Source organism: Calypte anna, chromosome 1 (assembly GCF_003957555.1).
Source record: "Calypte anna isolate BGI_N300 chromosome 1, bCalAnn1_v1.p, whole genome shotgun sequence".
Lineage (NCBI taxonomy): Eukaryota > Metazoa > Chordata > Aves > Apodiformes > Trochilidae > Calypte > Calypte anna.
The window spans coordinates 125739155-125762337 of NC_044244.1; the positions used below are offsets into that span (position 1 = coordinate 125739155).

At 39.0% G+C, this 23183-nt stretch overlaps 1 protein-coding gene across 4 annotated transcripts in view; it reads left to right on the forward strand.

Annotated features, from left to right (window-relative positions):
* ARHGAP6 (Rho GTPase activating protein 6) overlaps positions 1-23183 on the forward strand; it is a 328240-nt gene that overhangs the window by 293671 nt on the left and 11386 nt on the right. For all 4 annotated transcript variants that reach the window (XM_030451749.1, XM_030451730.1, XM_030451722.1 and 1 more), the window contains 6 exons: positions 772-1028; positions 5535-5730; positions 8692-8747; positions 12385-12535; positions 13652-13800; positions 18234-18413. In XM_030451749.1, coding sequence (XP_030307609.1) covers positions 772-1028; positions 5535-5730; positions 8692-8747; positions 12385-12535; positions 13652-13800; positions 18234-18413 — 989 coding nt within the window. The remainder of the gene's footprint in view (positions 1-771; positions 1029-5534; positions 5731-8691; positions 8748-12384; positions 12536-13651; positions 13801-18233; positions 18414-23183) is intronic.

Here is a 23183-nt window from a genome sequence, read left to right on the forward strand (position 1 = left end):
TAATGTTATTTTTTTTAATTGAGAGAAATAGCTACTCTTGTGTATTTCTGTTTTTCTATATGCATACATATATTTATATTTGTATATATTTACATTTAGAAATTACCTTTATACTGATGTACTTCTATTAAACTGGTTTAATCTTACCAGTATGCTAAAGCAGCATAGTTCTTACATGCATATCCTTGAAGGCTTAGTCTGAATAGTGGATGCAGTTACAAGCTCCCTGTGCAGATAGGTGCAGACCCTCCTGCCTGTAATGAGACCCTTGCATGCCCCTCTACCTCTTCTCTTTGGTGCCCTGCAGCATTTGTGACAAAGATACCTGGGAAAGGGATTGAAACATGAGAGAGAGCTGGGCAACAGTTTGTCCAGGCTCCCCAGTTTCAGGATTAGTTTACTGGGGCTTCTGATGGCTCTCTGCACCATCTAGATGCAAACTGACTTCCAGTTGCTTTCTGTGGAAGCTAAAATCTTAATTAGATCTGTTCTTAAGTGTTTTTCCAAGGTTCTCTGTGGTATATCTTGCAAGATCCAACTGGAAACAGGATTTGGGTACCATGGGCTACAATTGCCTGGTATATCTCCACTATTATTTTATTGTTTGAATGTTGCTGTTATTCTTATTACAGAGTCTGGTACATCATTGGACGTATTATATTTTAAGGGACACCATACTGTTTTTCTTTTTAACAACTTAATACTTTTTGTCCTAAATAAATGTCAAATGTTCAGTAAATAGTAATTTGTTGGTTGTTGCTGTTGTTGCAGAATTTATTCCCCAGGCTTTTGGAATGCCCTTGTCCCAAGTGATTGCCAATGACCGGGCCTACAAGCTCAAGCAAGACTCTCAGAGAGAAGAGCAAAAAGATATTTCAGATTTTGTGGCCTTTCTCTTGCCGTTTGGAACTAAAAGGCAGAACAAAGAACTTTCAAGCAGTAACTCATCTCTTAGCTCAACTTCAGAAACACCAAACGAATCCACATCTCCTAACACACCCGAGCCAGTGCCACAAGCAAGGAGACGTGTAAGTAGATCAGTCACAATGTGGTGTGTGCCAGTAGGTCTGGAGGTTCTAGCTAGAAGAGGGAAAAACCCTCTTGTATCTGTGGATTGTGGAATATTTCTTCTGTCGTGTTCAAACACTGAGTATTCACATAGAAGGAAGTCTGGTGAATACCAGAAGATTCTAACTGGAGTGGAAATCTTTCACTGGTGCTGGTGGAAAAAGACCCTATTGTCTGTGCAAGTCTGTTAGAGATCACAAAGTGGCAGAAAGATTATTTAGAAGTCTTTTGTTCACTCCCTTCTTCTGTCTAGTTCTTTTACATTTCAGAAATTCTGTGAGTCTTCAACCATTTTTTTTCAGCTGGAGGAGACTAAACCTCTGTGGCCAATATTTATATATATGCTTATGTAAATCTAGCTCCATAAACTTGGAGCTACTATTAATACTATTAATACTTATCCTAGGATTATGAAAGTTCCAATGGTCTAATTCTCTCATGTCCTCAATGGTATAAGCAGTTATCAACATAAATTTGTACCAGACTTGTTCAAGAACACTTCTGCATACAGAAGAGTATGAACACAGCTTTGGCAGCAGAACAGAGTGCAGTGGTTTGAGATGAATATTAATCCCAGATATAATACAAGCACCTGGTTTATCATTTGTTTGTGGCGTTCTGATCCATGTGTTTTATTCTTGTGAGTTTACCAGTGCTGCAACTAGTAACAGTAGTAGATTTTGTTGCTGTTCCTGTTACCACAGGAGCAGAGGTTCTAGAATTCCTGCTTTTTAATTTTGTTTGCAATGAAGGGAGAAAAAAATGCATAATAAAATACTTCCAATGTAATCTCTTGATAAGTTATCTGAGAAAGAATGTAGGGTGCAAGAACAGACTCTGGAAAATAAGATATGTTCTTAGGACCCTCACTTTCTTTCATTCCTAGGATAAAACCTGCTTCAGAGAAATTCTATATGGGGCTTTTCAACCCACAGTGTTAAAAGGAGTAGAACTGAGGTGAATTACAAATTAAGAGAAGATTGAAGAGCCCCATGATCTGCCTTCTTTCCCTCTAGCTGTCAACTGAAGCTTAAAGTTTCTACATTCTGTCTGCAAGTAGCTGAGAGCATGATGCTTGAAGATGTTTGCATTCTTACATACACATAATGTACATCTGTTGACCTGTCTAGACCATATGAACAGGCACTTGTCTTCACACAGAAGTGTAAAGGACACTTGAATACAAGCGTGAAGGGAAACCTGCCAACTTCTTTCAGAAATTGGCATACACAGTGACAGAAAATAGAAGTTCACTGAATACACCCATTGACTTCAGAATCTCTTTTCTTACGAAGGAAAGATAATATGCATGTCCAGGTATGGGTCATTTGCTGTTCTTTTCACCAAGTGTGCTTAAGATCTCTAATATGCATTTGACAAGCCAGCAAATAGAAGAAACCTGGATCCTTTGTTACATCTGAGGGGTAGAGCTCCATTAGGATTAAGTTCCTAGAAACCTCCAGAGTTTTTGCTTGGTTAGTTTGTTGGTTTTTTGGGGGTTTTTTGTTAATACCTTCAGCTTTCAGAGTGTTTAATTTGAGCTTGTAGTTCATAGGTATGAGGATAGTAAGAGCAGATATAGTAAGATAGTAAGAGGGTATTGTAACATGGGAGGAAGCTGGCATTTTCTCTCAGGAATGAACCTCAGTTATTCAGGAATGTACTTAATGAATTTTCAGTTATTAAACATTAGTATAACTCATGTCCCATATCTTGTCTGCCTTCAGCCTTTATACTTTTCCTTATCAGTGTACTTACTCTACTCCCCTGAGGTTTTTTTAGGAAATGGTGTGGAAGCTTATGCTTATCTTTTATCTCTTGGGATGTGTTGTGCTTTTCACTTCCAACTCCCATCCAGGCAATGCTTAAAAAAATAATAAAATTTATCATCGGTACATGCAGCTGATACAAGAAGTTTCTCAGACAATTGCTGCACAGCCACCTACAATGCAGTCCTCTTAAAAAAAAAATTGGAGGGATTTATTTATCATTGTACCATTCAGTTCTTTGCAACTGGGCCATTTGCTTTTGTGTATTCCAGTGAGACTTCACTCACCTGAGGCTTTCAGTAAGGGGAAACAAAATAATGCTGGATGCAGAGCTCGTGGTATGAGTGCTGTGGTTATCTGGCCTCCAGGAGCTAGACAGGGATCGCTGTTGATTCATTTTCTGTGTAGATTTTTTGGCCAGCAGTTGGAAGTTGAGAACTAAGTCATCCAGCATGGTATTGCCAAGCAGTGCTGTACTTCAGCCACTGAACTCAAGGTCACTCTTCCTAAAGCCAGCTCAGTGCCCCAGTTAATCCACAACTTTGATAAAAATGCCCAAGGAAACCAGCGAAGAGACTGCATTTACTATATCTATTTGAGGGATCTGAATCTGACTTAAGTGATCCTGTGAGAATAACAATGCATGAGGTGAGGATGCTTTAGATAGGCAGGGTATAAAGGAGAGCATCTGTCATGCAGGAGCTACCTGTAAGCTGCAGTAGTGAGGATGAGGTTATGATTTTCAGTATCAATTGACAAATATTCATGTCTAAAATCCCAAGTTCTTAAGAAAAAAACCCGCCAAAAAACAACAGCAACAACAAAAAATCAGTAGGAATTTCACACACATTGACCATAAACAGAGATTCTTGTTTGGTTTGGATTTTTTGTTTATTTCCTTTTGCCAGGAAATAGAAAAGGGAATCAAGCAAATGTACTTTTGAGAGAGATCAAAAATCAAGGTCAAAGTTGCATTACTAATGTTCTAGTAATTGTTAAGACTTCTGAGTCACCCCAAAAATCTAGCAACTTCAGTGTGTTTTATAAGGCTTCCATGAGTTGTAAGAAACTACTCTACCTGATAAGTTAGATGTTTTTTTTAGAAAAGACATTATGAACTACAAAATTTTAAATTAATCAGAAATCTCAGTGGACTTTGTATGAGTTAGCTGTGAATCAGAAACCTTTGTAAAGTTTATTTGTGTAGACTGATGGAATAAAATGTTTCTAGAGCATGAAATTCCCTGAGAGTTTTACAGTTCTCATTTAATAGATGTAGCAATCTCACCAGCAGTCTATGAAATACCTGTCAGCAGAACAATATATTTTTAGGAAATTAAGAGTTCTCAGCGAAGTTTTGAATAGGAGTTTACATTTTCATCATTGGGATGATATGTTGGATCCCTGTACCCATTTTAATGTATGGTAAAAGGTAGCCTTTGTCTCAGAAAGAATGTAAATTACAATAGATCATAGAATCATAGAATGGCTAGAGTTGGAAGGGACCTCAAAGATCATGTAGTTCCAAACCCCCTGCATGGGCAGGGACACCTCCCACCAGGCCAGGTTGCTCAAGGCCCCATCCAGCCTGGCCTTGAACACTGCCAGGGAGGGGGCAGCCACAACTTCCCTGGGCAACCTGTGCCAGTGTCTCACCACTCTCACAGGAAAGAATTTCTTCCTAGTGTCTAACCTGAATCTCCTTTTGTCAAGTTTAAAATCATTTCCCCTTGTCCTCTCACTACACACCTGTGTAAAAAAGCCCTACCCCAGCTCTCTTGTAGGCCCCCTTCAAGTACTGAAAAGGTTGCTATAAGGTCACCTCAGAGGCTCATCTTCTCCAAACAGTTTAAATGAGAACTGAAAGTGCTATTTTGTTTTGTTTTGTCATTATTTATAAGCTTAGATGTCCCCTAGGATATTTTTGCCTGATAAGTTGAGGGAAATACTGGTTTTGACATGACAATAATCTTGTGATTTGAAAAAGAAAATCTTAATTTTCAGTTGTGAACACTGGATATACCATAAACTTCCTGTTGAACTTCTGTGGTTTGTTGTAGTCCATTGCTATTAAAGCTTTCATTGGAGTTTTAATGATTTTCAAATATTAAGAGACATGAGGCAGAATTATCTAAAAAATACTACTCCTCTACTTCTCTGGAGTGTCTTTATTCTGTGATATCATGGGATTATTTCAGTCTCTGCAGCTATATATGCTTGTGTTATTAATTAACTGTATGTGGTGTATGGCTGTAAATCTGTTTGCACCTTTTTAACTGATACAATGGCCTGCAAAAAAAGCAAGGAATCAAGTTTAAAACCATGTATAAATCTCCATGAACATAAATATTATACTGCTGAGGTGCATACACATACTGTGATTCATCTTTGTTCTGCAGTTTGTGCTGGCTTAAAACAATAGAAAGGTGTGCCCAGTAACTGTAAAGCATTTAGGTTTTTTTCATTTCATTTAGTATCTATTTTGTATTTCTTGTAGCGTGGCAGTAATAGCATCGGTACTATAATGATTTTCCTATCCGTTACACTGCTACTATAACTCCATTAACTTCCAAAACCTGTGTAGCAAATTGGGTTTTTTATATTAGTTTCTTTAAAATGCAGGTAGGCAAAAGTCTTTGTTAGATGAATTTCTGTGGTGTTTAGAGTTCTGATTGTTCATGTGTGTGTATTTTACAGGGTGCGATGTCTGTGGACTCTATCACAGATCTTGATGACAATCAGTCACGATTGTTAGAGGCTCTCCAGCTCTCTTTGCCAGCCGAAGCCCAGAGCAAGAAAGAAAAGGCAAGAGATAAGAAACTAAGCCTGAACCCTATTTACAGGCAGGTTCCTCGGCTTGTAGATAGCTGCTGTCAGCACTTGGAAAAGCATGGTAAGAATGTTTCCTTTTCCCAGGAGTGGCAGATACTGTTGTGTATAGGTACACAACTACTCTATGTATTGTAGTAGTAAATAAGTAAATACGTATTTTGAGAAGCATACACTTCCAATTGCAAGGACACCTTTGAAAGTCAGACACTTTCCCTTCTATTTAGCCTCTTGCTAAAGATGCTTTCTCATAAATAATAAATGGTAATCTTCCCAAACTAAAGAGCTATGCTACAAGTTTGCAAACTGATCTCTCAGCGCAAGGGAAGAGACATTTCTTGGAGATCATCCATCTCATATCGAAGTGCTCAGGTCTGCAGGAGCAGCTCTTCACACCCCATGGGTTCATCAATACCTTGAGAATCAAAGTCTGAAATGTGCCTTTCAGCCTGGAGTCACTTTTCACAGCCAGTAGATGTTAAGGTGTAAGAGCTAAATTAGCTGTTTATACTGCAGTTCAAGAATTAACTAGAAACAACACTTGAAGATAGAGGCTCAGAGAAAGAAAAATCCAATGCTAAATTATGTTAACCTCCACAGAGCTTTTTCATGTTCACTTCAAGCTATCTACGTGTTTTTTCCCTGGCATGAGTCCTCCTGATCAGCCTCAGAATAATAATAAAAAACTGCCAGTATTATTCTCATGTCTTCATGGTTGTCCAGACTCAAGCCTCCCACAAGCTTCATATAATGCAGAAACAATACTTAATCAAGGTATCTTTTCAAGGTCTCTCCCCATATATCTTAGACTTTAAAAGATTTTTAATGAGAATTGAAATAACTTGTCCACAGCAAGACAGAGTTATCACATGGCATTAAGAAATGGTAACTGCAACACCAAATGATGCATTTGATTCTGATTTGACCAGAAAGAAATCATTTACTGACTGTTAATGAGAGGCTTGTGGAGATGAGGGGCTGCAATATAAACAACAATGCTGAGTGAGCCAAAAAAGCCATCCAGCTGAGATCCTTTGGATACTGTGATCTTATGTCACTTGAAGATCTGTGATAATTTTTTAAATCCACTTAACCCACTGTCATAACAAAGATCTTTGTCTATACAATATTCTTAACTAAAATATTTGCCTTATGTTAAAGTTTCCTTTCAAAACAAACTCATAGTTTTTTGGATGCACTTGCTAAGCATGCATGGTAGTACCCACAACACAGTAATCTGAAATAACTGGGGGCAAATATTGATATTCTTCAGTTTTCAGTTTAATGTGCCACCCCCCAAAAAAAGTCATCAGGATTGGCTGACTTTGAGAAATTTAAAGATTTCAGAAGATAGACACTACTGTTCACTCATTGGCTTTTCAGAGTAATAGAAGACTTTCTATTTTAGCAACATCATTCCAAGCTATGATGGACCAAATTTCTGATTCTGAAAACAGTTGCCTGTATTTGTAAATCCTTTAGGCCAGCAACAGGTCTCTCTAGGGGTTTCTCATGAATACTTTATCATTTTTAACATTACATGATAAAAATTGGTTATATTTTTAGCCATAAAAGCCTCTAGCCTTGTTCACCTTATCTGCTTTTCCTGGGATCATTTCCCAGAGCTGTAAAGGCTTGACTTCTCCCAGACTTGCAGTGTAAAGCAAATACTGTGTGTGCTTGTACAGAAACTGGTAACCAAACTCCATTTTTTCCCCAGTTTGAGCAACCTCAGATTATTCCCTGCAACTTTCCTGGGTTTAATAAAAATTATTCCATCGATGTAGTTTTCTGTTAACCAAAGACACAATAATATTGGAAAGAGATGCCATCTTGAGACTACAAACTAAAAGGCAGAATCCTATCTGAATCTCTCTGATGAAAAACTGCAGCTCCAAACACCCCTACAAGCTACACATCTCTAGCAAGCAAGTGTAGCTTCATGGCTGCCAGGAAGTATTTGGTTTGCAAGGTCTTTTTACATCTTCTATATGTCAATAGAGAAAATGGATGTTACAGAGTAGTCTTTGTTAGACCACAAAACTTTTCAAAGCTGTAGATAATGTAATTCTTTCTGAAAAAAAACCCAACCAAACAAAAAACAACAACAAAAAAACCCCACCCAAAAACCCACTAATGGTGTAAAATGCTATGTACACAGCTGCTTAAGTCTCTAAGATCTCCTCTCACATTCTCATTACTAAAGAGACACCTCTATGGTGACATTTACGCCCAGATTTTTCAGTTTCTGTTACTCAGGAGATTATGCAAATTGTGTCGATTCAGCAACCATGTTACAGTTTGATGCTCTGATAGCATCTACAGGGCTAGAAGAAGGCTTCTGCAGATTTCTTGTGGAATAGGAGGCAACATCCATTTCCAGATCACTTAAAGTCTAAAAGACACAAGAGGCACACTTGCACTTTACCTGAGGTGAAACAATATTTCTATATAGCTTTATCTGCATATCTTAGCTGTTCCAGGCCTATAAACTGCACACAACTCCCAGGTAGAGCTCTTCCCTCTTGTAGTTTGCTTTTGTGCCCTAATTATGTCCTTTTGAAAGAAAATCTCAGCTTTTTCTTGACAGGCACTATATAGCCAGCAAGTAACCCCAACCACCAGTTGCTTCCTGTGTCCAGACACACATCTCACTGCCTAAGTATTTAGTTATTTTATTGCTTATTTCCTTTGATGCCAGTCCTGGAAGTGCCACCTCCAAATGTTGAGCAGTGCCTCACACTGCATACCTCTATCCCTCATAAAGCAGCAGTGGCACAACCAAACTGGCATCACAAGAGGTGTCACAGATATGTCATTGTGCAGGTTAGGTGATGTCAGGTCCTTAAAAACGGCAATGGATGGCTTTTTTTGCTTCAGCCTGGTAAGTACAGTTTTATGGAGAACTACATTGCAGATTTTTTTTTTTAGTAAGTACCCACATAGTCCAGATTTCTTTGGTCCACTGCAGTTTCAGCAGAAAATTAAAACAATAAAACTGTTGTCTCATGTGCTGCACTTGCAGGTCTCCAGACAGTAGGAATATTCAGAGTTGGAAGCTCAAAAAAGAGAGTAAGACAGGTGAGTGGATATGGTTATGCCTTTCCTTATCAGCTATGATACAAACAATCCTGATCCCTTTCTGTTAAGTGACTTCCTCCCCACCCGTCACCTTTTGAAATTCAAGCTCATAACAGGCTATTTCCAGTGATACTTCACATCTGGTGAAATCCTTATCTGATTCTCAGCAGGTTAACAGTCACTCTAGGTTTTGCTCTGCAGAAGTACCATAGGGTTGGAGATCCAAATAGACTACAGTGATGAAATTTTCCAAAGGTTACACTGTAGGGAAAAAAAAATCTTGGCTGCTAGTTTCATCTCAGAAACAGCTGAAGCTCCCAAAGTAAACCCAAACTGTAAATCTTTTTGGGAAAACTCACAGTATGAGAAATTATGCAAGTACATAACAATTTTTGACCCCTCAAATCACTGCTCCCAAGTATCATCTTTCTTTTACCCCTATTAAACCTGAAGGTCAGAGCAGCTCTGTCCAAGTCCTACTCTCAGCCAAATGAGAAAAAGCAAAGACAGTGTAGACTTCAGAGACAAAGTTAGAAGTAGATGTTTTCTCAGTCCTAGATATTGCATTGTTGCTCCTGGAAGCTGGTGAATTAGAGCAGTAGAGCATAGTGCGTAATGGTGACATGATGCGGGAAAATATCCTTGCCAGGAAATATAAGACCAAGAAGGGAAAAAAAAATTAAAAAAAAAAAAAGGCAAAAGAAAGCTTGACTTCATTTTGATTACAGAAGTAATAGTTCTTTGTTTCAGAAACTACACAAGATAATGCTTTGCACTGTGGAAAGTTACCTTGAATAGCTAAACTGCCTTGATTCTGGCTGGTAGGACTGTATACCTACTGATTTGGAGCTTATTCTCTAAGCAGTTTCTGTTGCTGAGTGACTGGTATAACACAATGGTAAAAGCATTCCTGGTCTGCAAAGGGAGCAGTTAGGTCAACATTTAACTAAATCAAGTATTGAAAAGTTGCTTGTCATTTGCATTACAAGCTTCCATGTCAAAACACATATTATCATTCAGGGGTGAGTACAGTTACATCATACCTCTGGGGAAAAAGCAGAGGATTTGTATCATTCACTTGTAAACTGAGCCTTAGTTCAAACATCAATGACTTTCACCAGTTTTTCTTTTACTGTGTTTTCAAAAGCTGAGGAAATCAAGAGATTTGGGTATTTTTGTATTCTATTACATGGACTAATTTATTGAATTAGATGAAATAATATATTTCATTAAACAGCATGGGAGCATCAGCTTGGCCCTTACAGTTACAATAATAAATGCTGTCAACATGGACACATGGGAAAGTCTGTTTTCAATTAAAATTCCACTCATTTTCTGAACCATGGAAAGCCAAACCCAGTACTCAGATTTTGGTGTGCTTTTGCAGCTGCTCACTAGTTTTTCTTGTGCAGAAAGTCGGCATAGTTTTGTTTCCCTTCCTCTGCCAGTTCAAAAAATGTCCTGTTTCAACTATAGTTTGTTGCAATAAATATGTAAGTAAGTAAATAAATGTTCCATCACAGTTTCCAGTTGGTGAGCAGGATGAGAAAATCAAGAGGGAGTGCATCTATTAAAAACCACCTCCTTCATATTCAGTGGGATGTAGGACAAAGATTCCTGAGCTAGTATTGACTCAAGGTGGTAGGTCTGGTATATCAGGATGCCAGGTATCAGCTTGTGCCCAGAAACTATACAGGTACTTGAGAAGAGCATCATTGTTGAGTTGAGTGTAAGCAGCCTTCTGTGCTAGGCCTGGTGGCTTGGTGGTAATTCTGTGGGTGAAGCAACTGCCAGACCTAGAGGCTGAAGGGTGATATGGCTGGAGCTCTGCTCTCCCATCCCCTCTCACAGCAAGGATGTCCCCAGGTCTCAAGTCTTTAGCTCCAGTGGATGCTATAGTCCACTGAGTATATTTTCAAAAAGTCTGAAAGTATTCCCTGTGAATGAAGTCTAGGATACTTCAAGTTTAAATTCAGAAATATACATCTTTTTAAACAGCCATGATACCTGGTCTTGAAATGTGACCATGCTTCACCAATTATTATCTGATATTATGCTAATTAGGACATCTCTCTAGACATCACAGCATATCAGATCAGAAATGCCATATTAAAGAATATAACAGTAATTTATGATTTAGACAGCTACTTGGGAAGTCTGACTTCCTGATGCAGTACTAATCTGTTTCCTTGTCGCTTTGGGCGGTAGGGATCTTCTGGAGGGAGGTAATTCATGGTGCTCCACAGAGGTATTCCCTACTTTCCACTAGTTTGAAGAGTAACATTGAGCTGGGAATGAAGTCCCCAGTTGGCACTGGAAAACCTTTGACCACAAACCAGCAGGAGGAAACATAATAGTAGATAAAGATCAATTTCTGGTCTTCATAGCATAATTAACTAATTTTTAATAATGACTGATATAAATCATGTTAAAAGTAGAAAGGCTGTAGTTTTTATGGAACACCTTTCACACACTTGTGTTATGAAAGCACAATTTCAGCTTAAAATACAGGATTTCTACATGCCTCCACACTATACACATTGAAGATAGATTTGCACATTATCAAGATTTGCCACAGACTATCAAACACATAGATTACTAGTGATTTACCTTATTTCTTTTTGATATTTCTGTAATAACCTTGGTAAAGAAAGATGATACCTTAAATTTCCTCTTGTTTAGGAAGATTTAGATATGATGTTGAGAAGATACATGTGAGATCATGATAGTTCATAAATATTAGCAAAGATACAAAATTTTCTTAGGAAATAGCTTTAAAACATCTTGGTCATTTTCAAAATGAAAAGAGAATAAAAGTTGAAGCACTCAGACTGTAGAAGCCATTCTAGCCTTAGTGCTGGGAAATCTCTCCAGAAAGGCAGGCTTTTATCTTCTTGTAAGGCAGATTGGATGTGGGAGAGGAATTCCTTGTGCTTTGGGGAAGTGTTATGCCTGTGAATAATACAAAATCTTTTGATTGTAATTGGAAAAAAAATAATGGTGCCTTTTTAATAGTATTAGTGTGCTTTTTGTTAGGAAGGCCAGAGAAGATGTGTGTAGACAAAAGCCATGAAGTCTTAGTGAACCTGGCTGCTTAAGTGCTTATGCTTAAATGCAATCTTAAATCACAAAAGAATTGTGTTAATGGATTTTAACAGTAAATTATTATTATTATTATTATTATTATTATTATTATTATTATTATTATTATTATTATGTTTTCGTACAAAACCATAAGTATGATGAAATGCAGTTTTAGTCTTTCTGGTCCTAAAATCTAGGGGTAATGCCGTAAGGTGGTATACGAAAGCCTTTCTTGCAGTTGTCCTTACACTCCCTTATATTAATCTTGCATTTCAGCAAAAATTGTATTTACTTTGGCATATTTTTTTTTCATAAGACTGCCATGTCTTATCTGGATAGAAAGAATTGTACTTCATTACAGTCCAGTACAAACCTTAATTTATTATCATGGAGTAGGCAGCAATTAGACACTAATTGTATGTTAGACCTTACAAAAAAATAGTCGTGTCCAATCTGGAAAATGAGTAAATCTACAGCCTAAAAGATTTTCTGTGTTGGGATGTAGTAGTTGGAACAAGAAGTAACTCTGATTTCATGTCATAATCTGTTTCAGTTACGGGAAGAGTTTGACCGGGGCATAGATGTTGTATTAGACGAAGAGCACAGCATTCATGATGTTGCTGCTTTATTAAAGGAATTTCTGCGTGACATGCCTGACCCTCTGCTCACCAGGGAACTTTATACACCTTTCATCAATACACTCTGTGAGCATCAACACACTCTGCAGCATCTTGATTTACTGGTTTTCAAAAGTGTACCTGTTTGAATTAGTCTTTACTAACTCTATTTCTTTTTCTATTTTTTCTATTTCTTTTTTTTGTACTTTCAATAGTCTAGTCTTGATTTGCTCCAAATCTATGTGTACTATAAATTTACTGAGATATTTCTCGGTCCAGAAAAACTAGACCAACAAAAATTTCACTTATTTGTACTTATTTTTGCATTTATTATATAGGTTATATGTATTTGTTATATAGGTTGTGATTCACATTATCTATTAAATCCTGACCCTATCATTTGTTCAGCAGCAGCAAATGACAGACTTCTTTTTGAATCCTATTATCTTAGCACCATTAATGTTTTTAATTTTTTGAGCTGTTCGTGGACCAAAATTCCAGTCTGGTTTCAAAAACCTAGCTTCAAAAGTTCAAGTTTCATCATACTTAATGGCCCTTAAAGCCATTGTATTAAGTATTCCCAAATGTGTTGCCTAAGACCTGAGGGTGGACTCTCACAGATTTGGGAAAAAGGATAATTGGACCCTTGAAGCTTGGTGAATTTTCTTCAGATGCTTTCTATCACTCCTCTCTGAGATCTTCTGTCTGTCCCACATGATGGTGATTGCAAAATGTCCTTTATATCTCTAGTTGCTTTTCCAATCTCCTAATACCTCTGCAAGATGTGAAATTTTAAGAAAACCCATTTAAAATGGCTAAACCTGATCTGACTGGAGTGCTTCCTAGCAGTACCCTATGTATACCAGTAGTTGTACCTAAATGAATGGAATAAGTAGAAAATTAAACCAAATCTGTCTGTCCAGGGACAGTGACTGAGCGTGTAACGTGGATTTTGCTCTTACAACCTGATAAAAGATCCTTTGAACCTGTGAGCAAAAGGTTGACCAACTGAAACAAAAATCTCATCAATATTTGTTACACTTCTCTTATTTCCTTTGAGTTTTCTCTTTTTCTTTTGAAATTTTAAGGAAAATTATCCTTAAACAAAGCTATTCTTATGCATGCCTTTGAGTTGGTAATGGTATATTTGTTCTGGTTTTAAGTTGGAGTGATTTTCTTAGAATGTGTTTTTTCCCCTCTTAGTATTAGAGCCAGATGAACAGCTCAGCACCTTACAGCTTCTCATTTATCTTCTACCTCCCTGTAACTGCGATACCCTACACCGGCTACTCCAGTTCCTCTCCACAGTGGCTGGCCATGCAGAAGACACCACAGACAAAGATGGCCAAGAGGTAAGTCCCAGTTGCTTGTGTCCTTTAATTTTGTTTAAGTCACGGTCTGAAAAGAGACCATTAAAGCTGTGAAACAAACACAGTTGTCTCATATCCCTGAAAGGTGGGAGAAATTTCATATCCTTGCTTGTGCAGTTGCCATTTAGTTGTTTACTGTGTTCTTAGGGATATGGGAGATAAATTTTTATATGGCTAAACTAGTAAATAATCTACCACTTCCTTTGGGATATTCACAGCATAATCATTCTTGTTCTTAAGATTGTCTAATGTTGTATGTCCTTTTTTTCCTGTTTTATTCTGTTCTGTGGAAAAAATACTCACACAGAAAAGTGTCAGGCATTCAAGGTATACCTTTTCATTCTCTTTTCATTCTTTGCTCTTGCTTTCTTACATGACCTTTGGGTACAGCAGTTCACTTCTTGGTTCCCTCAGCTTCCTTGTGTGCACTGGGTAGTGAAGAACAAAAATTGAAATTAATTACACCTCTGCCCCTGCAACTGAATCACAGAAAGTTAGGGGTTGGAAGGGACCTCGAAAGATCATCAAGTACAACCCCCCCTGCCATAGCAGGGTCACCTACAGGAAGTTACATAGGAACATGTCCAGGTTGGTTTTGAATGTCTCCAGAGAAGGAGACTCCACAACCTCCCTGGACTGCCAAAGTGTTGGAACTGTTGGATTGCAATTAGTGGTGCAATCATTAGTTGGGATCAGGGTTCATCTGTGTCCTTCTGACCTCCTTACTCTGTTGCATTCTGGACCAAATACAGTGGAGGGGTTGGAGTGACCCATCCCACACACAGAAGAACACCCATAGCCATGTGGCTGAGCTGTACTTGTGAGCATTTACACACCTGTGTCTGACCTGTTCAGACTAGAGAAGACCTGAAAATCCAGGCTTCCCATTTTTTACCAGGAAAATGCTTGAACTAGTGTGCTGCTCTGTACAAGATAACTGTTGGATGGATGTCACTGCTTGATCACCCCTTTACCTGTGGAAGGGACGTCTCTGTCTTCTGAAATCCAGCAGAGACTATTTCTGAGGCTATTCCTGAGACCTTGTTGAAACTCCTGAAGAACTTTTATTCCAGATACAGAACTGCTGACTTTTGTCAAATTTGCACACTTTTGCAGTTGTCTGGTTTTAATAATTGGTACTTTGAATTTTGCCGAATTTCTGCCTCAAGTCCAAACCACCAGTGTCCTGCATGTGACTTCAAGGTCTGTTCCAGTTTTAATTCCATTTAATTGTTGTTACTTTTGTCCTCAGCAAAGAACTGGTAAAAAACTACATCGATATGATGGAAAGCATTTAAAAAGAGTAGTCCAATTTTACTTTCATAAAACATTGCATATATAAGCTACCTAAGGTCATAGGTTCCTGGACCTGTAGAATTCTCTGTTGGTTCTGGAATGTACCCAAGAGGATCTTATTGCAGGGCTAGGAGCTGATGCTGCTTAGGAGTTTGTTTGGTACAGCAGTTGTAAGAAAGGCATTTTCATGCCCCTTACCAGTGCATCAGCTCTTCTACAGGTGTTTTGATAAAACAAATTTATGTAATCTGTCTTGGCAATATTGTAAGCACCAAGAAAATTCTGTGCAATTGGATACATTTTATGCATAATATAGTATTCTACTCAGAACTATCAAAGGTATTCATTAATAATTATGTGAAAAAAGGTATAGAGGGCAAGATGAAGTATTTTATCAGACTGTTTGCTATCACTGGAAAAAAAAGCAGCCAAGCTTTGGCGCACGGGCCCTCTTCACAATTTCTTTTAGAAGCCCTTCTCTCTCAAAGATGAAGACTGATGACTAACTTCATTAAACTTGCTCATTCCATTAATTTCAGTGGATATGGTCACAGCATTATTAAGGGATACCCTGAGGCTACTCTTAAGGAGAAAAGACTCACTGTTTGTACAGACAAGCTGCATGTGCAGATCCAGGCACTGTCACAGCCTGCACCTGGCACACTCAAAGCACTGTGCCCTTCTGCATCCTCAGTGGCTGAGTACTCCCAAATGTATTTAAAAAATATCTCATGCTGAAAACAGTCAGGTGCATGGTGGTGTGCAAACTAGGGAGTGTGCTGAACTCTCAGTCATGCTGGGATGTGTCTCTTTGCCCAAGTGACCAAGAAGGCCAATGGCATCCTGGCCTGTATCTGGAACAGCGTGGCCAGCAGGTCCAGGGAAGTGATTCTGCCCCTGTACTCAGCCCTGGTGAGACCACACCTCGAGTACTGTGTCCAGTTCTGGGCCCCTCAGTTCAGAAAGGATATCGAGGTCCTGGAGCAGGTCCAAAGGAGGACAACCAGGATAGTGAAGGGACTTGAGCACAGACCCTATGAGGAGAGGCTGAGGGAGCTGGGGCTGTTCAGCCTAAAGAAGAGGTGGCTCAGGGGAGACTTCATCACTCTCTACAACTCCCTGAAAGGAGGGTGTAGCCAGGGGGGGTTGGTCTCTTCTTCCAGGCAGCTCTCAGCAAGACAAGAGGCCATGGTCTCAAGTTGTGCCAGGGAAGGTTTAGGTTGGATATTAGAAAGAATTTCTTTAGAGAGAGGGTGATCAGACATTGGAATGGGCTGCCAGGGAAGTAGTGGATTCTCCGTCCCTGGAGATATTTAAAAAGAGACTGGATGTGGCACTCAGTGCCATGGTCTGGTAACCACAGCGGTAGTGGATCAAGAGTTGGACTTGATGATCTCCGAGGTCCCTTCCAACCCAGCCAATTCTATGATTCTATGATTCTAAATATATAGTGCCAGCATGATTGTTATGAATGGCCATGCAACTGCTTAGAGCAGGTGTCCTTTCAAGATTATATGGTGATGTCACCAATAAAAAGAATAATTGAGTCTTTTTGGTTGGAAAAAACCTTTAAGATCAAGTCCAACCACTAACTCAGCACTGCCAAGACCACCACTAAACCACATCCCTAAGCACCACATCTGTGTCTCTTAAATGCCTTCAGGGGTGGTGACTCAACCACTTCCCTGGACAGCCTGTTCCAGTGCCTGATAACCCTTTCAGTGAGGAAATTTTTCCTAATATCCAATCTAAACCTCCCCTAGCACCCTTTGAGGCCATTTTCTCTTCTGTTACTTGCAACAAGTGACAAGAGACCAACCCCCACTTCTCTACAGTCCTCCATTCAGGTAGTTGTAGAGGGCAATAAGGTTTTCTCTGAGTCTCCTTTTCTCCAGATTAAACAACCTCAGATGCTCCTCCTAAGACTTGTGCTCTAGACCCTTCACCAGTTTAGTTGCTCTTTTTATCACCTTTTGCTGTCATCTCTATGCTGTGCAGGCCTACTCTGTAAAAAATAAATCAGGTGCAGTCAGTGGATAGTTCATGTACAACTAGAACATTCATCAAATATCCCGCTAAAACCAAAAAATACTGCTTGAAAAGCATTCACTTTGTACCACTCCTTTCTTGAAGTGCTGTTTTTACTGCCTCTTTTTGTGCCTCTTCCTTTTTTCTTTTCCTTTTTTAGTTGTAAATGTAGCTGAAACAAATGAAAAATAACATTATCATATTAATTATTATATTAAAAATTATTTACTATATCATTGTTATATTAAAAAAAGAAAAAAAGCCTGCAAGTAATACTGGGTTAACAGCTGAACTTCACTTACAGTCTTATACAGTCAAACTGCTGGCATCTTCTTCTTCATTCCCAGAACTGCAAATAAGTGGAGACACAGAGGAAGTACATGACTGCTGCTTTTATGCTCTGTTAAAAAATAGGAGGAGAAAAAGTAGTCTTATCCCAAATATGAATGAAAATTTTGATTTGATAACCTATATGATCTATTTTTCAGATAATTTCTTTTTAGCACAGATTTTTAAAAGTAGAAAAAAAAAAAGTAGATAAAAAACAAAAAACAAAATAAACCCGCTCAACAAGTGAAAATTAGGTACGTTCTAGAAAACAAGCTAAAAACCTGTGAAAATACTAATAAAGCTTATGAGCATGCTCCTCAATTATCTAAAATGTTCAAGCACAGGAAAGTGTGTTTTTCCTCACTGTATCTGTTTCAAATCATGACTGCTACTTGAGAAATCAGTTTTCAGTATTTGGTCCTAAGAGACAGTAATATGGTGAAGTATGAAGGTTCCCATGAGTTTAGAAGTGTGTCAGTGCTGAGCTTCTGTGTAGTTAAGGACAGGCAGCACTTCAACCTTATAGTGCATTTAAAAATGTATCCAGAAAATCCACAGTGCTTGTTGCAGAGATGTCTAAACAAGGTGTTTCAAAATGCTTAAGATTACTCATGTTTTATTTGACTGGCACTCGGTTTTGGTTTTGATGAATGAACCATCTGCTAAATAGAGGGGAGGGGATGTAGATGTGTGTCTGTGCATACATATCTGTATATATGAGAGCTTGGGAGACCCCACCTCATTTATATTCTGTTTTCTAGATTACTGGGAACAAAATGACATCACTTAACCTGGCTACCATCTTTGGCCCTAACTTGTTGCACAAGCAGAAATCTACAGACAAAGAATTCTCGGTTCAGAGCTCAGCTCGAGCTGAAGAGAGTACTGCTATAATAGCTGTTGTACAAAAGATGATTGAAAACTATGAAGCCCTTTTCATGGTAGGTGGATGTTACTTTTCAATACTCCTATGCATTTTTAGTTAAACGAGAAAATACCTGCTTGGTAGTTAAGTAGGCTAGTGCCGCGATCCGCGTATTATTTTATATATTAATTATGAGGAAAATTCAGCCACTGATTCAGAGATGACGCTTGAATTAAAAAGTAACCAGACTGTTGGATTTAAAATTTGTTACAAGAGTTTATTTCTAAACAGGGAAAGCCGGTTTTACTAGCAACAAGGCCTTTTGTATAAAGTAATCACCTTAATCGATGGTCGTTAAGAGTAACAAAGGGAGAAACAAAAGAGAAAATATCACCATCCGCGCAGGGCCAGGCCTCGGTCTGGAGGGTTGCTCCTGGTTCTTCGGGATGGGGGCTGCTCCTGTGTTTTCGCCGTTCGAGTCGCTGCTGTGCCTTTTCGTAGCTGGAAATCGGGGTGACGAGCTGAGGAGACGTCGAGCCGAAGAAGCCCGCTTTTCCGTCTTTTCCTAGGGTTATTTATCCCCTAAAAAGAAAGGGGGTCACTTCATTCAAGATGGCCCTGATACATACAAATCTCCAGGCTTCCTGGGATGAGTCATTTCTTATCTTTGTTTCCTGGAACCCTGATAGGTTTGGACGACCTGATGAGTAACCTTTTATCTTCCAGGTTCCTTGAGGTAAACATATGGTAATTACCAGCCGGGTGAACGAAAAGGAAAAAACTGGTCTGAGAGACATATTTTATATTTTCGGTTCCACATGTATACTACAACTAGGATGAAATAAACTGTGGAAACTACATTAAATTAGGGTCAGTAATTATGGGTAAAAAACCTGGTTTTCTGTCGAAGAGAAAGTTTTGTGTACTAAACAACTCACTAGCACTGCTCATTACTTTTGAAGAAAAGACTGCAAATGGCCTTTTCCCTCTCAGTTTTGGAAGTTAGGGAACCAGTTTTTCTGAAGGGAGTAGGAGAACCTTGCTTAATTTAAGAAAAAGCCTCTGCTTCCAGAGAGTTTCTTAGTGATTGAATGAAAGGATTGGTGAAAGGACAAAGCTTTCTGATTTGTTATTTGTATAAGAGGAGTAATCTTTGGAGTTTCTGACTTCCTTTCTCTCCCTTGCTGAAGTGAAGAAGTTCTTCATAAAAGGTATGATGACCTTGGACTTGGACATGTTATTTACTTAAAATGCAGCTTAGTTAAGTTGCATTCCCCATGCTTAGGATTTACCTAGAGAGTTCATTCTGTGGCTTTACCTTTTCCTTTTTGTCTCCAAAATAACAGCTCAGCACAGTATGACTTGTGCTTGAGAAAGCTCTGCAGAGCTAAGCAGTCACACTTAGCAGTGGGCACTATCATGTCTTCATTTTGGTAGACATACATGTCTTAACAAAACCAGTAGTCTTGAACAGATGAAAATAGCTTTGGTTGATGTGTTTTTCAACTAAGCAGCAGTGGAAGGGGAGGGTGAAAGCCAGATTTTAGCCAGGAGAAGGAGAAAGTTGTCACGAGCCTTGCCTATCAGTCCTTAGCCTTGGATAAACTTCTCTGTGCTTTTCTCATCTTTCCACTCACACTGTATTGCCTTTCATTGCATCTTTTATTTTTCTTCTAGTTACAGTAAGAGACTCATCAATTTTTTGGTTTTTTTAAATACTTTTCACAGTCTGGGGAAACTTCAGGTGCTGTTTTTCTTTCCACATCAGGAAAAGAAAGTGACAGAACTGCATTCTTGTGTGAAGGTCTGCAGGGCCAGAGTGGATGGCATGAACAAGTTTAAAATAATACTTGAATAATTGTGCTACTTTAAGTTTTCTTATTGTTCTTTCTCCTTAAGAACATTATATGGCACAGGCACATATTCAGACTTTCAGTGTGGAAAGGGTGGGGCTTAGCATCAGACTAACTTAATTATGGTGTCTTCTAATTGTGACAGATTTATTCCTGTATCTCTTCAGTGCTTGTAGTTTCAGCTGAAGGTTAAATGCAGTGTGAAAAAAAGAGTTTTCTTTGTTTTCCAGAGTAGCTTTTCAGTTTGTGGAAGTAGGTTACAATTGGATTTCAAAATGAGGAGTTAGCTGCATGTGAGAGCAAGACAAACCTGTGTTTTCCTGAGAGCTGAAATGTGAAATTTCTAGAAATTTCTAACAACTCTCTGGGTGCCTCCTCTGTTTGTATTGCTGTAGTATAATAAACAATATGGCAAGCTCTGCTTGTTTTCTGGAGTAATCTCCAGGCTCACAGATGGTACTTGTTTTGGAGGATTGTGTCAAATTGCTTGTAGGTTATGTTTTATAAAGCTTCTACCAGGGTTTACTTTCAGTATTTTCATGTTTTCAGCAGCAGTACAGAGACTTTTTGTCTTCTGAAGACAATTAGCCCAGTGCATCCTTTGATAATAGGTGAATTGAAAAGACTTGCACATGTAGTTGCAATAAAATTCTGATCATTTGAAAGCAGGAAGCAGCAATTCATTTTCCAAACCTTTATGGGTAGGGCCAAACCAGAACTGGTTTTTAGACTTTATCTTTATGCTGTTTACTGAAAAGAAAACAACTAAACTGAAGCATTCGACAACAGCTATAGCATACATTGTATTGCTGCTAAGGTGGTTTTGTGTTTGGTTTCTTTCTTTTCTGTTACCTTCCTGTGGGTCAGGAAGGTTCTGTTTGTCAGAACAATGCAGGATACTGAGGACTGTTTTCATTAAGCAAGTATTATTAACACAGTAATATGCAAATGTGTGGATTTCATATAGAGGATGGATTCTCATCTTGCTTTATCCATGTTAAGGTATTTCATATCTATTTCTTGCCCATTTCAGTAAGTCCTAAGGTTGCATTAAAGAATTTTTGTGGGAATACAAAATACTGGTTCTGTGCCAGTCTTTGAACTATACCAAGCAGCTGTATGCAGGAAGACACAAGTCAACCACGCTTTGATTCACTGTCTTTGATATTATATGGAGAATGAACAAGAGGTTACACGTTTAGCAGCTTGGTCATGCATTTTCATTTCCTAGCACCCACACCTAGCCCTGCTGCGACGAAGCACTACACAGTGTGTGAAACTTCTTATTTTTGCCTCCCACTGAGGAGGCAGTCACACAGTGCCTCCCTGTGCCACATCAGTGGCAGGGGACAACACCAGGGATGCACTTCAAGGTCTCTCTCAGACTCCAGCCTGCTGTGTCTGAGTGGCTGTGACTTTTATGTAGCACCCAGCCCCAAAATCTTACAGTATCTACTACCTTGCTGGAGGAGAATCCCAGAACCCTCCCATCTGTCCCTCTATGTGCTCAGCAGCAGAAACAGCTCTTATTTTAGCCGTGCCTTGGCTTCCCTTCTGTCCCTGAATTTCAAATTCTCATGTATCTACTCACTGCCAGTTAGACAATTAATTCAGTAATAGTTACTGCAGTTATGTAACATACCCCTGAGATAATGATAATGTGGTTCTCTACAAGTTTAAATTTATAATTATCTGCGAATAAGTAGCACGGAGACCATCAGTACAAATCCAGTAGAAGAATCATGCCCAATTCACTCAGATCAAAGTCCTGTAACTTGGGAGAACTGTTAAGTTTGTGTTTTGCAGATGCTTTCATTTGGAACTGAACTTCCTGTTGGAACTTTTTTCAAAAAATTTTTGTGGAACAAAATTATTTTAATTTTTTTTAATAATGGAAAATGCATTTTATTTTTCTGAAAAAGTCCTCTCTGGAGTGTCTTACAAGTTCATCAGATTAATACAAAGCTCTTGGCAGTTTGTGGAAGTTCCCACTGACTGGAAAAGAGGAAACATAACCCCCATTTTCCAAAAGCAATAAAAAGGAAGACCTGGTGAACTACAGGCCAGTCAGTCTCACCTCTGTGCCTGCCAAGATGGTGGAGCAGATCCTCCTGAAGGCTTTGCTGAGGTACATGGATAACGTGGTGGTGGTGGTTGGTAGCAGCCACGATGGCTTCACCAAGGGTAAATCATACCTGAAAAAGTTTGATGCTGATGGGGTCACTGCATGGGTGGACAAGGGAAAAGTAACTTACATCATCCATCTGGGCTTGTGTGAAGTGTTTGACACTGTCCCTCACAACATCCTGGTCTCTAAATTGGAAATGTATGGATTTGATGGATGGATTACTCATTGGGTAAGTACTTTGCCAGATGGTCACACTCAAAGAGTATTGATCAACAGCTTGATGTCCAACTGGAGGCCAGTGACAAGTAGTATTCCTGAAGGGTCGGTACTGGGGCTGTTGCTGTTTAACATCTTTGTTGGCAATGTGGAGAGTGGATTTGAGTGAAACCTTAGTAAGTTTGCTGGCAACACCAAGTTGTATGGTGTGCTTGGCACACCAGAGGGAAGGGATGCCATCCAGAGGGACCTTGACAGGGGTTGGAGGTGGGCACATGTCAACCTCATGAAGTTCAACAAGACCAAGTGCAAGGTCTTGCACCTGTGCTTGGGCAATCTGAAGCACAAATACAGGCTTTACTCCTCCTACCTTGGAATGCTGTGTCCAGTTCTGAAGTCCTCAATATAAGAAGGACATGGAGCTGTTGAAGCAAGTCCAGATGAGGGCCATGAAGTTCATCAGATGGCTGGAAAACTTCTACAAAGACAGGCTGAGAGAGTTGGGCTTGTTCAGCTTGGAGAAGAGAAAGGTTATAGCAGTCTTCCAATACCTGAAGGGGATGTACAGCTGGGAGGGACTTTTTCTGAGGGCATGTGGTGATATGAGTAGTGTTTATAAACTGGAAGAGAGCAGATTTAGATTAGACTT